Source organism: Myotis yumanensis, unplaced genomic scaffold (genome assembly GCF_028538775.1).
Source record: "Myotis yumanensis isolate MYYU_CA2020_CCGP unplaced genomic scaffold, mMyoYum1.0.hap1 SCAF_12, whole genome shotgun sequence".
NCBI lineage: Eukaryota > Metazoa > Chordata > Mammalia > Chiroptera > Vespertilionidae > Myotis > Myotis yumanensis.
In genome coordinates this window covers 60,001,546-60,016,866 of record NW_027223763.1, presented here as the reverse complement: position 1 = coordinate 60,016,866, position 15,321 = coordinate 60,001,546, and the positions used below count along the sequence as shown (strand labels likewise).

The window sequence follows — 15,321 nt, the reverse complement described above, 5'->3', positions numbered from 1 at the left end:
ATTCCCAAACTCTTGGGTCTGAGTATCATTAACAAATAAACTCTATGGCAATGATTGTAGGTTATTCCTCTTTATCATTTCAGTGCTCAGCACAGCCCAGAGGAGGAACTCATTAAAAGGGTGTTGCATTGAAATGTATGTGGTTTGAATGGTTTTGTGACTACAAACTCTCACATGTTTGTCCCTGTCATCACTTTTAGGTTGGAGAGACAATTGGCATTAGTGAGGAGATTATGGGTCTGACCATCTTGGCTGCTGGGACCTCCATCCCTGATCTTATCACCAGTGTCATAGTGGCCCGGAAGGGGCTTGGGGACATGGCTGTATCCAGCTCTGTCGGAAGCAACATTTTTGACATCACCGTAGGGTAAGTAGAGACAGTTCTATAAAGATGCACATCAGCTTCATCGCTGTCTTTGCTTCTGTGAAGACATGACCAGGATCTCTGAGCCCAACACTAACCGATGTGAATAGGAAGTAAAGACTGAGAGTACCATTTGGTGTCACCAATTCCATTTTTCATTTTCAGAAAACTTAATGAGGAATAAGTCATCCCTAGACAGGCAGAAACACATACCTGCATACGGAGTGAATGTTGTAGGAAGTATTTTAAGAGAATTTCACTTCTGTGATTGCATTGGCTACATGTTATGTGATTATTCAATAGGCAGGCATGTCTGAGATGATCTAGTAGTTTCGCTATATGTTTTTTCATATTCTCATTCTAAATAAAGTCCCTACCGATCTCAGGTAAGATTTGGATTATAAAGCAGATTGGAACAGAGACCTGGCAAAAATATCTCATCTCCTTCCTTTGAAAGGGCTAGCAGGTTCGCATTATCATTTGTTTATCTGTGCTGGTGAAGATGTGCTAGGTGTTTTAAAAGTCAGACGATGAGATCTGTTCTTACAGTTCAGCAGACTGGAATTCTCAATGGGAATAACCTCTGAAGTGGCTCACACTGGGGAGGGGTGCTGTTACTTCTGTCATTTCATGTAACAGTCAAAAGTAAAGTTAGTCTGATGAATAGCCTTCAGTGGCAGCCCCCTGAGAAGGTAAAACATGGGATATTCTCCTGTATTCCCAGGAGAACTGGGCTCTTGACACTTGAATCTGGAAACTCACTAAAATGGATCAGCTCTTTCATTGAACATTTTGGATATTGTTCTCTCTTACACCTCTCCATCACCTAATATATATGATAGTAATTTTTCATTCCGTGTCTACGATGTGCATTGTACATACATTTTTACCCATTTAAACCACACAGAGATTCATAAGGTATTTTATCCTTGTTTTTTTCAGATAAGGAAACTAACGGGTGCAGAGTTCATAGTAAAAGAGGTAGCTGGGATTTGAAGAGTCTGTGCTTTCAAATGTAGACTATCTGTCCATAAATCCTGCTTTGAGCTTCCACTGTCTAAACCACCTTTAAGTTCCCAAGGTGCCCTCTCCTGCCATACTTCCTTTCTTGACTGACCCCTGTCACTCAAGAGCCCTCCCTGCCTGGAAAACTCCAACTTATCCTTCCAATGTCAACTAAAATAAGGGCTTCTCTGATTCTCTTGGGCCTGAACTCTTGTCATGGTCATGTACATCAGTCTGCCTGCAAAACTGAACTCCCCAAGAGCAAGAACTCACCAAAGCCTAATACAATGCCTAATGCATAGTAGTGGCTGGACAAATGTTTGCAGGATGGATGGATGGACGGACGGACGGACGGACAGACAGATGCCTTGAAAGGTGTATGTTTCAAAGGAAGGGTATCCCTCATATAAATAGTATTTCTCAGTTCCGCTACCTACACTAGAGTAGTTTTCTTGGCCAATCTCTTGTAAAAAGGAAAACAAAATGTTCTATAGTATAAAAGAGAAAATCCTAAAAACTGGGGAAAATTACAAGTGTTCTAAGTCATATTTGTCAAGTTTTTTAAAAATAAGTATTCTAGGAAATCGCAAAATGTTTTTTGTTCATAGTTCTTAAATTGTATATTTAGTAACAAATGAAAGTTGAAAGAAAAATCACCCCTAATCCAGTAGTAACCCAAGAACAACATTAGCTTTTGTATGTTTTCTTCCAAATATTTCACAGTTTTCTTAGGGAACATTCAGTTTTATCTTCTTAGAGGGCTTTTCTTTTTCCATTTTAAAGGCATTTATGCCTGGCATGGGGTAGGCATCTATTAGCAAATTAGTAAATCAACCATTTTTCTAAGCTTCTTCATAGCTCTCATAATTAACATTTTATGGCTCTAAAATATCCCATGCTGTTGCTTTTCAGTTTAACCATTATCCTTTAGTAAGGCCTTTCTATATTTTCTAATTTCCTGCTATTATGAACCGTTTTATGCAGAAAAAAACTCCTCTTTTAATCATTTTAAATAGGATAAATTCTTTCAAGAAATATTGATGAGTTAAAGATTATGAGCATCTTAATGGCTATTGATGTATATTTTCCCAAAAGTCTTTCCCGAGAGTTTATACCAATTTACAATGTTTTGGTAAAAGTTCATAGTCTTGCTTTTATTTTCTTTTTACTTAAGATTATTACATATTCATGGAAAGGATTTAGACAATACATAGAAAGCATAAATATAAATCACTGATAATTCATCACTACTTAACAAGTTCCCTATTATTCGAGATTTAAGGTAGACCCAGTTTTTCACTACTCAAAATAACACAAATTATCATTTTTCTGGATAAAGTTATATCTGCATTTTGAATTATTCACTATGCTCCATCCCTGACAATAGAACTGATAGATCAAAGGTATGGAAAATGTCATTTTTCCCAAAGGGTTTTTGCCTATTTGTGGTGCCATTGACCACCTCTTTACCAGAACTACTCTGAGTGTGTGTGTGTGTGTGTGAGAGAGAGAGAGAGAGAGAGAGAGAGAGAGAGAGAGTCTTAACAAGCTATGGAAAGTATGTAAATAGAATTGCCCAGGGCAAGTCCCAGGAGAGGTTTTGGTATCATCAACACCAGCACTCCCCTCCCCTTTGCTGACTTCCCATTGCTGATCGCAGGGTGCCGGGGTGCCCCCTCCTGCTGAGAGCTGGAATTGCCCCCATTCCCTGCAGTGGCTGAGTGGAACCCTCCCCTCCTGACATCTCCACTGAAATAAGCACTTCCTAGACAGGTTCTTGTGAGCAAAGTGCCTATAAATGATCACCATGAGGCAGTTATCCACCACTTCAGCGTGGCTCAGGTTAACACATGTTCCTGGATGGGGGCCCGCATGTGCCAGGCTCTGGGAGTTCAAAGATACATACGTATGGCCTCTACCTTCACATGCACTCTCTCCAGCAGAGGAGACGGGTGTAATCTCACTGTCCCTTTGCTCATTGTTTCTCTCAAGCTCCGTGCTTCTCCTTTGGAGGGCGTTGTGTTTGGAGAGGGTGCTGCCTCTTCCACACAGCTGAGGCCAGGCCGAAACGGAACCTCCCTGAGCCCTAGGCTGTGCAGAGGGCTCAGCCCCTGGGTGGCAGGGTTCGGTTTCCCCGGAGTCCCCCGTTTCCAGCCATGTTCCCTCCAGAGGGGCCTAGCCCGCTCTCATGGTGCACCTGGCAGCTAGCTCCTCTCCTGTCTTCAGAGTCGCCATTCTGGTTAGGAAACAAAAGATGTTTCCATATGTTAAGCCAAATGCAAAAGGAGAGAACAGGGATAAAAATCCATAATAAAGTTTTTTTTCATCACATCACGAATGTAAGATACTGTCTTCCTCAGACCTTTCAGAAAGGTCATTTTTAGTGAAAAGGGTGTCCCATCTTTTCCAACATAAACTTCAGGCAGCTCCATGGCATCGGCCCCACCATCAGCATTCATCTTCACTAGCTTTTTAGGTTGTTAATTAAGTCATTGCCATTTCTCTCTCCATTTAGAAAGAATAACTTTTCCATCTTCACTGCTGATTTCCATATCTTTTCTCCATTGGTCTTCTCCTCCTCTCACCCAAATGCTCCAGGTCACCCCTGGAGGTCTGAGAGTGACATTTCCATCTCAACTAGGATTGATTATTTCAAAACCAATTCAGAAACCACCTGCCGCAGTCATGTCTTTGATCGGATCCAACTGGAGAACACCTTCTCTCCATGCTCCCTCATTCGGTGGGGACGTAGATAAAGGTTTTTAAAACTCGCCTGACTTCCTTTGTGACTTTCAGGCCAGCCATGCCCAAGTCATAGTGAGCCTAACAAGACACCCCTTTCCCAGTATAGATTCCACGAAGCTAAGGTAACCTCACCTGCCTCCTGCACCCTGTCTGCCTGCCCCCTGCCAACCCTGTCCTCTCGCCCGCAGGCTCCCGCTGCCCTGGCTCCTGTACACCATGATTCACAGGTTCCGGCCGGTGGGTGTGAGCAGCAACGGCCTCTTCTGTGCCATCGTCCTGCTCTTCATCATGCTACTCTTCGTCATCCTCTCCATCGCCCTCTGCAAGTGGCGGATGAACAAAGTGCTGGGCTTCATCATGTTCGGCCTCTACTTCGTGTTCCTCGTGCTCAGCATCCTCCTCGAAAACCGGATTCTCATGTGCCCGATCTCCATCTAGAGGGAAAGCCATATCTTGAACCAGCAGCCCGGGTGGCCCCCCACCCCCCCGCTCTGGGTTCTAGACTCCCTGATGTCTGGAGAAGAGGCAGCGGGCACCCAGCCCGGGCATGTGGCGGGTCCCTCCATGTGGACGTGAGGAGGGGTGGACCCACAAGGACCCGCCGCTTCACAGGCTGCTGCCACCCTGGCCTGCTGAAATGGCTTCACGGGAGAGGCAGAGGGAACTGTCCATCTGAGGCTTCTCTGCACTCACCACTGACAGGTACTCCTCGCTGGTCGGAGGTACATTCTCGGTAATGATGCAAACAAGGACAGAGCTGCGTGTATACCTATACGATATACAGAGTATAAATAGATGCACATGAGCACACCGCCTGTTCCTGTACTATACCTCTCCTTCCACACCTATAGAGTAATACACACCTGTACACAAAGAAACACCATATATATAAAATTATATATATATATAAATACACATGCATCTTTTCAGGGATAGCTCTAATATATTTATAGTATCTATTTGAAGAGGGGCGTCAACCTTCTGTGTGAGCTTTACCTCTTAAGGGCAAGAGGTACATCAATGGAATCATTGCTGTGACCTTCTGCCTACCTTGGACTTCCTGGGATCCTGCTGGGTAAGGGGGATGCTTCAGGGACATAGGTTTCAGGAGAGAGGGCTGGGTGGAGAGAGTCTGTCGTGGTCCTGGGTTGAGCCCTCCAAACATTTCCACAAGCCAAACAAAGAAGACTCTCTGCCCACCCCACAGGGTTACCTGGGACAGAAGGAGGTCAAACCCAGGTTTGGTGGACACTGGTTTGGGGGCAGAGGGACGGTAACCAGGGTTGTTGTTTTTGGTTTGTTTTAAATATATATACTGCCCCAGCATGCAAGTAGAAACTATGATTGCAAACCAAATTAGCACTCTTCTAGGACAGCGAGACTATATAAAATGAACCTCTGCTGTTCCCATGCATGTCCCATTGCCATCAAAAGAAGGGAGGCAAGTATAGACGCAGTTGTCATGTAGACACATTTTGATGCTAAGGGCTCTCATATAATCCAAATGCTGCCCTCAGAGCCTGGATATGTAATAAGAAATTCCATCCAGTAGAGGCGCTTAGTGAGACTTGCCACCTACTGGGAATGGAAAGCATAGCTCTTTAAAGCATCTTCCAGTGTGATCATAAAGGGCTTCGGTGTCTGAAGAAATCATTATTCCTTAAGTAGAGCTCAGTTGACTCTGACCAATACTGCTTGGGTTGAGGCAGCGTAGAGATGTTTGGGGAGGAATTTGCACACGAGGAATGTTTCTGAGTCCTCGGTGGAGGGGTGCCAAGACCAGGATTTAGTTAAAGTTCATGCACCATCCATGTTTCTCCTGCCATCAGGACCCCACCTGGGACTCTCTCTAGCTTACAGAGTACACAGGCTATCCTCGACAGCTTCTTCACACTGGCCCCCAGCCAGCCCCGCCAAGGTGTTGATTTCCTGATGTTGCTCAGCATTCATGGGATAGTTTCATTCCATTCATGCAGCACCCCCAAGGTTCTGTTTGACACCATGTATGATTTCTCAGATCTATGTGAATAGAAAATAAAACCAGCAGGAAAAAAATGGCCTACTACATTGATGGAAAATACGCAGTCTTTCATTTCCCCAGTCACCCTTTTCCTAAAATCAGTTGGAAAAGTCCGTTGAGGATGGCTCATTCTTTCGTACTCATCCTACACCTAAGCTGGCACACACCCCATATGGGGGCTCTCCCACTCGTGTTCTCGTCTCCAGGCTATTGTGTCACTGACACTGCTGTGATTTAGTTGTGAGCACCGACCTCCTGGCATAGGGAGACAGGATGCAGACAGAACTCACCCCTGAGAAAAAGAGGAAGGGGACCTGGCATCCAGATCAAGCTCAGTATTCCTTCCACAAAACCTCAGCTCACTGCACAGGGCCTGGCAGTAACAGTCAGTGCCCATCCTTGCTCCTCACCCACATGCAAAAAGTGCTTCTAACGGAGGCCCCTGGGAGAACAGGCCGGCCGCCCAGGAGGCTGGCTCTCAGGTCCCCCCAGCGCTGCAGAGTCTGGCTTTCAGTTGTGTGAGATAAACCTGCATCTCCTTCCACAAGGGCAACATTCTATTTTGAGGAAAGAATTTGTGCTGGTTCCTTAGAGTGAAGGAGAATAAGTGAACTTTTAGTGAAAAACACTGCTTGTCTTCCCTGTGTGTGACTTGAAGGGGCGCTCGCAGAGTTGGTTATTGCATGGATGTGTATTATTGGCTGGTTTGTTATGTGAAAGAAGGTTTGAGTAGGTGACTTTGACTCCACCACAGATAGACTGTAAAACCGGAAAGGATGAGGGAGATCCGGTGCAGCCCTGTTCTTCCTCCAGCACTTCCTGATGCTCCCCTCATCCCCTCCCACCCCCTGCCACACCCCCACCCCCGCCTCCTCGCTTCTTCCCATTAGCCCCCAGATCACAGCGAAGATTCATCCAAGCAGCCAAGGAGCATTTCGCTTGCCTGGGAGCTCCATGTCATAGGGACCCTTGTGGTCATTCATGAAGATCTGTACTTGAGAAGACATTCTCTAGGCCCAGTCCCCACCTCCGTGGCGCACACTGTAGTGTGGTATACAGGCACCATCTCCTGCCCCTGCGGGCCCCTCGCTATGTGTCTGTGAGGTTAAGTGTTGGGCTATGGTGAATCCAGAGAGAAGTGTACAGGGTACAACAGATCTTTAAAAGCATAAAGATCATTCCCATAAGGAAGTTTCTTTCCTAAGTAAGTCACCTCTACTGCCTCTTCTGCATGCCTGTGTGTATACATATATAAACATATGTCTTTATAGCAGATCTATATGTGTATACACAACACTACCACTTACATCCTCACCCTCTTAGCCAATCACATTCAGGATTCAAAAGCAGGGAGCACACGTTTGCCAAAGTGAAGGAAGGAGAGTCGTGCTCACCAACAACTCAAGGGAACATTCCTCCTGACCTCCCAGGGTTTGTTCTGTGCACATGCACATCTCAACATACACACATGTGCCCAACCCATGTATTTCCCCTCTCTGAGAGTATAGATTCACAGCCTTCCAGCCATGTCCCTAGTGCTGATGGAGAGACAAAAATACACAACAGAAAAGTACAAGGGGGGAAATAATTTGCACTGCAGATACTCTCTTCGCTTCCCTGGAGCAGGGTATAAAATAATGCCAAAAATTCAAGAGCCAACTTCTTACTGCTCAATCTAAAATAAAGGAGCTGTACCATTTACCCACGGTGAAGGGCACAGGTTTGCTGTCACCTGTCCGCCGCCCTCGGCAGCCTCAGGACAGGAGAGCAACTTGGTTCAAACTGAGAATGCCCAAACAGATCCTTCTAAATTGGGAACTCCCCCACTGAGTCCAGCCGCCCTCTGAACCCAACGAGCTCCTGAAGAACTGAAGCTGGGAATTAGATGGTGTCCGCTCAGGCCGTGGGCTGAGCCAAGCAATGACAGATCCGGAAAGCACAGGCCCTGTGCAGGGAAGGAAAGGGAGTGTCGCTTATCAATTTGGTGGATGCGGAAGAATATCCTAAAGCCTTTTCAGGCGGTTTTAAAAAGAGGCAGGGACTGTTTCATATTCGGGGGAAATGCTTTGTAAGGCTTTTAACAAGTGGCACCTGACAAGGCCCATTATTATTTACTTTCTAGGGAAGACTCAAATCAGGTGGTTTAGAGCCTTTTCAGCAAAACACAGCTGCCTCGCTGATGAGACATTTGATAATATTAAAGTACATCCATTCCTGGGCAGGGAGAGAGTTGGCAAACTCCCCACCATTGCTCATAGCTCTTAAATCAACTCTTCTGTAAAGGGAGGTAGGAGGTGAGCTCTGAAGGGAGCCCCCTCCCCGACCACCTTCACAGAAAGCTGACCAAAGAAATGACAGCAGACAGAGCTGCTGACCAGGCAGAAAGATGGAGGAGATGGAACTTCTGTCAAGTGCTTCGCTGAAATGATTGGCTTGGACTGTCTGACATGGGTCCTATGACCTACCTGCATACAAGCATTTCAAAACACTCCAGTAAGCTTTATTCTTTACCTCTACCACCACACACACACACACACACACACACACACACGAGATTATGAGGATGCCATACTTCCGTGTACCTAGACAGATTGCTACTCCATTAGTTAAGTGGCCATAAAAGTCAGTCCTATTCCAAAAGAAATAAAGAAAATACACTCAGGATGATTTCTGGAGAAGTCAACTGTCCCCTGAAAGCTCATTATAGAAGCTAATACTCATCCTTGCTAAGCCAGATCTCACATAACCACTGGCTTAATATTTTTAAAGACACACCCTCAACTCTTATAGCTTCCCCAGCAATACTGTCTTCAATTAGGGCTTATCATTAAGAGGGAGTTAATGTGGGAAGAATAAAGAAAGGAGAAATCAACTTAGTTTTACTGGATTCCCAAGAAAGTAGGTGGCACACTGATATATACCCCCAGGTAGTTTAAAATAATTACAACATTCAGGCTTTTTTAAACCAGTTACAAGAGTCCCAGATTTAAAATGTTTTCCTTCTCAAGGAGGCCTTGGGGAAGGTAGGTAATATGCCCCTGGTTTGCTGTCTCTTTAACTTTAGCTTCTTGCCTCTGGATCTTTGTGTTTCTCTTTTAATCTCACTTCTTTGTATTCTCTGAAATGTATAGCAGACAAGAGAAGCAATAAAGGGCACTCACAGCCAACTAACTAAACTCATTTCTTATCATTACATCATCCCAATGTTTGTTTCACTTCACTGGGCTGTGGCGAATGGGGAATGTAGGCATCTATGGTAGTTGTAGACACACTCATGTTTGCTATGGAAGTAACGCGAGCTTTCCACCGAGACCCCGCCCACACACACAAAATGTGTGCACTGTCATTTCACACCCATTCCACGCACAGCCCATCAGTCATGCTCAGAACCACCTGAATTTCACAGTCGTCTTTACTCTGACTAGTGACAATTGTCTTTCAAAAGAGAGAAAGCGCTACTCAGGACAAACCGATCGACCACTTAGCCATTTTTTTAGAGATGAAAATGACCCTGTAGTTATGACTGGATAGACAGCTGTGTTCCAATGTGTGAGAGACTGGGCAACATCAGATGATCCAAACCAAAACACTTCCGCCAAATGATTGATGGACAGACTGGAAAACAGATAAATACCGAAGTTTGGAAAAGGGTTATGGGATTTGCTAAAGGCTTAATTCTGTTAAGAGAGTTTGTCCAACTTATTACCTTAATCTAAAGGACCCGCTCTTGTGGGAGAGGGGTCCCAGCACAGATGTGCCTGGTGTAACCCAGTTCGATCAACTAACATTAACAGCCATCGGCATCAGAAAAGTTTCCTTCCAGGTGAAACCTTGCCCTTCAAATCGATGACTTCACCTGTGTTTTTCTTTTGAGCAGAGAAGAACTGCAAGCGGGCACTCTTTCTATTTACCCTTGACACAGTTAGGAGTCACCACTATGTAACCCTTTATTTTCATCAAAACTGTCTTTAGATTAGTATTTTTGCATCATTTTTCCTAACCTTCATAATTTTTACAATTCTTCTCTACTAGGCCTAATTTATAAATCCTTGATGTTGCTCTTAAATTATGGAACCTTATGACTAATCATGACGCCAGTATGACGTCTGACCACACCTGGATTACAGCCTCGAACCTAACCCTCTGCTCCCTCTTTATGCACCCATCTGTGGCCCTTACCTTTCAGGAAATCATACTTCATTATTCACTCACATTAATCTTGGTTCCCTATGACTCTTGTATCTTTCTCTATCTCTCAGTTTGCCCAATGCATTTGAATAGGTGTCTTACCTACTAGGAGCCACTCTCCGCTTGGCCTTATGGAAACTCCGTCTGTTTATTCCAACACCACGTCCAGTTTTCAAGTCCAGGTTGGACCCAGTGCTTGGTCCCCTTCAAGGTTCTCACCACCAACACCCCCAGTTTACTCGCACTTGGCCAGTTTAATGAGCATTTCTCCATCTCCTGAATGTGAATATTCAAAAACACTAGACTCCTGCCCCCAGCAACTTAGGCTTTGCATAACTGACTACTACTTGGTTGGGGCGGGGGGGGGGGGAGGGGGGGGCGGGGGGGGGCGGCCGGGAATCCTTCCTAATTGCTACTAAACTGTGAACAGGATTCACAATCACAAGACAGCAGAGTCGCAGAAATGCCCTGGGCACACCCACAGGCATTTAGCCTCCTGTGAAAAGTGTGAACAGTGGGTGCAGCATTATCTCCAGGCCCTGGGAAGGTCAAGTTCCTGAGCTTTGTTTTACGATTATAATCCCACACTCACGGGAACTCAGAATGGGGGAGGCACCACTGGAGATCATTCAGAAACTCCGGACATGCATTGGCTTACCCAAAAGCAATTTATATTTTCAGTTTAAATAGGAAACAGAGGCAATGGTTGGACCTCCTCTTACCACTCAGTATGGCAGCGCATTTACTTCCTTGTGTGGTAGGTTGGGTGGGAATTGTAAGGTTGTTGATTGGCGTCCTGGCCCAGGAAAATGGGCGCCAGTTACCAACAGGATGGGCACATGCTCCTGCATGCTCACATACGGGGTTGCCCAGTCCTTCATCATGGACCTGTGGGTAACTAAGGCCTTGGGACTGACAGGGTTCAAACTCAACTAACCAAAAGAGAATATTTTTAAAATCATGTCATACACACAGAAAGAATGAATGGAGTCTGGATCCCTGAATAAAATTATGTTAAGGATGAAATTACATGCATGTGTTAAGGGTAGATAATTCCTTGGCATTTAATTAAACAGATCTTCAATTCTTCTCAAGATAAAACTGAGGATATTGGATGCCTTTTGGGTTTTTAATTTTTTTAATAATTGCACTTTATAGTACTTCACAAGAGACAATTGTCTTAATTAAAGCCATAAAATACCAATAATGCATATATTCAGGGCTTCTGAATATAGTCAGTTAATAAGCAGTCCATGAGTGATTCCTGTTTTGTATAGTTTGTTGTAAATTGGAGTCCTATTTTTTATTGCATAACATTACTGTCCTAGACAACCCTAATCTACATAAGTTTTAAGTGTGTACTTTAACAAAACTCTGAAGATCAAAGAAAGTATTCATTTCACAAAAGCATTCTTCATTTTCAAAATAGCTTGTTACACGGATCCGTTAAGTGGCAAGTTCTGATACTGTATTGAAAATCTTCCTTTTTTTAAATTATAGATGTACTACTTTTCAGGAATCCATTTGTTATGTAAAGCAAGGTTCACCCACCTGGAGAGTGAAATGGATAATTAGCAAGTATATAACTGGGAAATGTAAAGTTTGTTTTCGTGTCTATATAAATATAAGATAGGTCTAAGAAGTTCCCTTATAAAAATGGCAAAGAGAGATACACAATTTATCAATAATTTCTTGATTTTAAAACCTTCCATGGGAGGGCATATAAAACTGCACACTTCAGAATGCATTAGGTTTTTCTCCCCTTTCCTCTAAAATACACAATTTCTGGCCTAGTATAATAGACTTACATGTACACACAGGTGTCCCCACTACTAAAAAATCTGGTATTTCACTTTACCATAACTGTTTATGTAACTTGAAAGTGAAAAGAATAACTAAAAGCCAATTAATAGCCTAGAAATATTCACCACAACTGGGTAACTAAATTACTGATAATAGAATAAGTATGTATGTTAAATTGGACGGCCCCTTTGATTTTCTGCATAAATGGCCATTTTCCCTGAATAAAGTGTCTGGACCCAGTGCCAGTGATGTTCCTGTTAGGACTGTGTTGTGGTCTGAAGGGTTTCTCCAAAGAAACTCTCCCATCTAGAAGAGGGAGTCTCTGTCGGCGTACTGCCCTGCTGAACCCTGCATACAAGTCCATATGTGCCCTGCGACTAGCCTCACTGTCTCTAGCTAGAGTTTTAAAAACTCTAGAAGTGCCCGGCAAGTGTGGCTCGGTGGTTGAGTGTTGACCTATGAATCAGGAGGTCACAGTTCCCCAGTGTGGGGCGTGCAGGAGACAGCCACTCAATGATTGTATCTCATCATTGATGTTTCTCTCTCTCTCTCTCTCTCTCTCTCTCCCTCTCCCTTCCAATCTGAAATCAATAAAAATATTTTTTTAAAAACTCTAGAAGCAACAACTTCCAACTCCATGCAATCTGCGTTCTCAAAGAGTCATCTATATATATAAAAGCCTAAGTGACCGGATTACCAAACGACCGTTTGACCAGTCACTATGATGCACACTGACCACCAGGGGGCAAATGCTCAAACAGGAGCTGCCCCCCTGGTGGTCAGTGCGCTCCCACAGTGGTAGCGCCACTCAGCTGACCAGGATGAGTGGGGCCGGGATGTGCGGGAGCGGCTCCTCCCCGGATCCCCACAGACCACTCTGAGGGACCCCACCGGTGCATGAATCCGTGCACCAGGCCTCTAGTCAAAAATAAGAGTAAAAGCTACCTTCCTGCCGTCATGAAGTTGCTGCTAGCCCTAAAGAAAGATAAATTATAGATTTGTTCTTTGCATATTTTTAAAACAGACATGTCAGCATTGACCTCAACATAGATATTTGCCCTAGATCATGTAAACTGTTTGTTGGACAGGTGACATTAAAAATCTCAGAATGCCATTTTTGTAAAGGATCTTTTTAGGGATAGATGTCATCTGATGCTTCCCTTGCTCGCCTCCATTTTCAAGAAGCATTTGAGCACCTATCTTTATCCCGACAGGAATCCACTTGATGCACTTTCAAATTATTTTTGTCACTGTCTGTGTGTTTTGTTTATTCTGAACCGTTTTCACGGGACGACGAGATGTGTGAAGATTCTGCGTCAGTTGATTCTTGTGAATATGTCTGTACATAGACTGAGCACTGTATTTATTTGTACATAGGCTGTTTGGGATAATGTGTTTCTGTCACCTGGTCTTCACTCTGATAAAGGGTGTTTCTTCACTGTGTTCATGTTACACTTTCCACACTCTTGTGCTTCTACTACTGGTAATCAACATAGAATATCACTCTATGTAACTAAGTCTCCTCCGTGTGAAATATAACAGTAATAAAGTTGACTCCAAAAAGTGTTGTTGTTGTTGTTGTTGTTGTTGTTTGGAATAATCCTTGCCTTCAGCTAATCAGGGCTCCCAGGAACTCAAAAATTGAAACACAGTTGTAGACGCTTCACTGTGAGAATTCAAAGGAACAAAAGGGCAAACAGGGGTCACCGTTAGTTATAACCACCATTTATTCCCTGCATACTTACTCGTGTCACTTGAGCTTCTAAATGTCTGAGGGAACCTTCTGCACTAAAAGGATGTCTCTAACAATTGGATTTTAATTCATTAAATATATTGAAATTGTAAATTCAAAAGCCTAGTGTTCCCTAAGCCTTTAAGTTCATTTTAGAAGTCTTATTATAAATCTAATGCTTTTATGCAAAAATAAGAATTCACAGCCACTTCTTTGATTATATTCAACTCACCGAGAAGTTTAAAATACTAAATTCTAAATAATTAACCCAATTTATGAATTAAATTTTCCCAGGCCCTTCTTAAATTTTACACATTTAACATACCTAATTCTCTCAACCACGCCAAAAGCCTGGCAGACAAACCAAAAAAAAAAAACAAAAAACACGACCCCAGTCAGGTCGAAACGGCCCCGGTGTGGTAGGGACGACCCCGGTGAGGTTGAAACAGCCCCCGTGAGGTAGGGACGACCCCAGTCAGGTCGAAACGGCCCCGGCGTGGTAGGGACAACCCCAGTCAGGTTGAAACGGCCCCCGTGAGGTAGGGACGACCCCGGTGAGGTTGAAACAGCCCCCGTGAGGTAGGGACGACCCCAGTCAGGTCGAAACGGCCCCGGCGTGGTAGGGACAACCCCGGTCAGGTTGAAACGGCCCCGGTGTGGTAGGGACAACCCCAGTCAGGTTGAAACAGCCCCGGTGTGGTAGGGACAACCCCGGTGAGGTTGAAACAGCCCCCGTGAGGTAGGGACGACCCCAGTCAGGTCGAAACGGCCCCGGTGTGGTAGGGACGACCCCGGTGAGGTTGAAACAGCCCCCGTGAGGTAGGGACGACCCCAGTCAGGTCGAAACGGCCCCGGCGTGGTAGGGACGACCCCGGTGAGGTTGAAACGGCCCCCGTGAGGTAGGGACGACCCCAGTCAGGTCGAAACGGCCCCGGTGTGGTAGGGACGACCCCGGTGAGGTTGAAACGGCCCCCGTGAGGTAGGGACGACCCCAGTCAGGTCGAAACGGCCCCGGCGTGGTAGGGACAACCCCAGTCAGGTTGAAACGGCCCCCGTGAGGTAGGGACGACCCCGGTCAGGTTGAAACGGCCCCGGTGTGGTAGGGACAACTCCAGTCAGGTTGTAACAGCCCCGGTGTGGTAGGGACAACCCCGGTGAGGTTGAAACGGCCCCCGTGAGGTAGGGACGACCCCAGTCAGGTCGAAACGGCCCCGGCGTGGTAGGGACAACCCCGGTCAGGTTGAACCGGCCCCCGTGAGGTAGGGACGACCCCGGTGAGGTTGAAACGGCCCTGGTGAGGCTCAGACGGCCCTGGTGAGGTTGAGACTGCTCCAGTGAGGCTGGGACAAATAAAGGGGACCAGTATGGACTGATGAACAGGTGTAGATACAGAAGCAGAGCAACATTGAACAGAATGTTAAACTACAATGGGGAGCCTGGGGAGGGTTGGGGGGGGGATTAAGA

The 15,321-nt window shown here is 45.1% G+C and overlaps 1 protein-coding gene across 12 annotated transcripts in view; it reads left to right on the top strand.

Moving 5' to 3' along the window:
* Positions 1-6,181, top strand: part of SLC24A2 (solute carrier family 24 member 2) — a 227,382-nt gene extending 221,201 nt beyond the window's left edge. For all 12 annotated transcript variants that reach the window (XM_070431745.1, XM_070431747.1, XM_070431746.1 and 9 more), the window contains 2 exons: positions 201-367; positions 4,303-6,181. In XM_070431745.1, the coding sequence (XP_070287846.1) occupies positions 201-367; positions 4,303-4,552 (417 nt within the window). In that variant the 3' untranslated portion in view covers positions 4,553-6,181. The remainder of the gene's footprint in view (positions 1-200; positions 368-4,302) is intronic.
* The last annotated feature ends 9,140 nt before the right edge of the window (positions 6,182-15,321 follow it).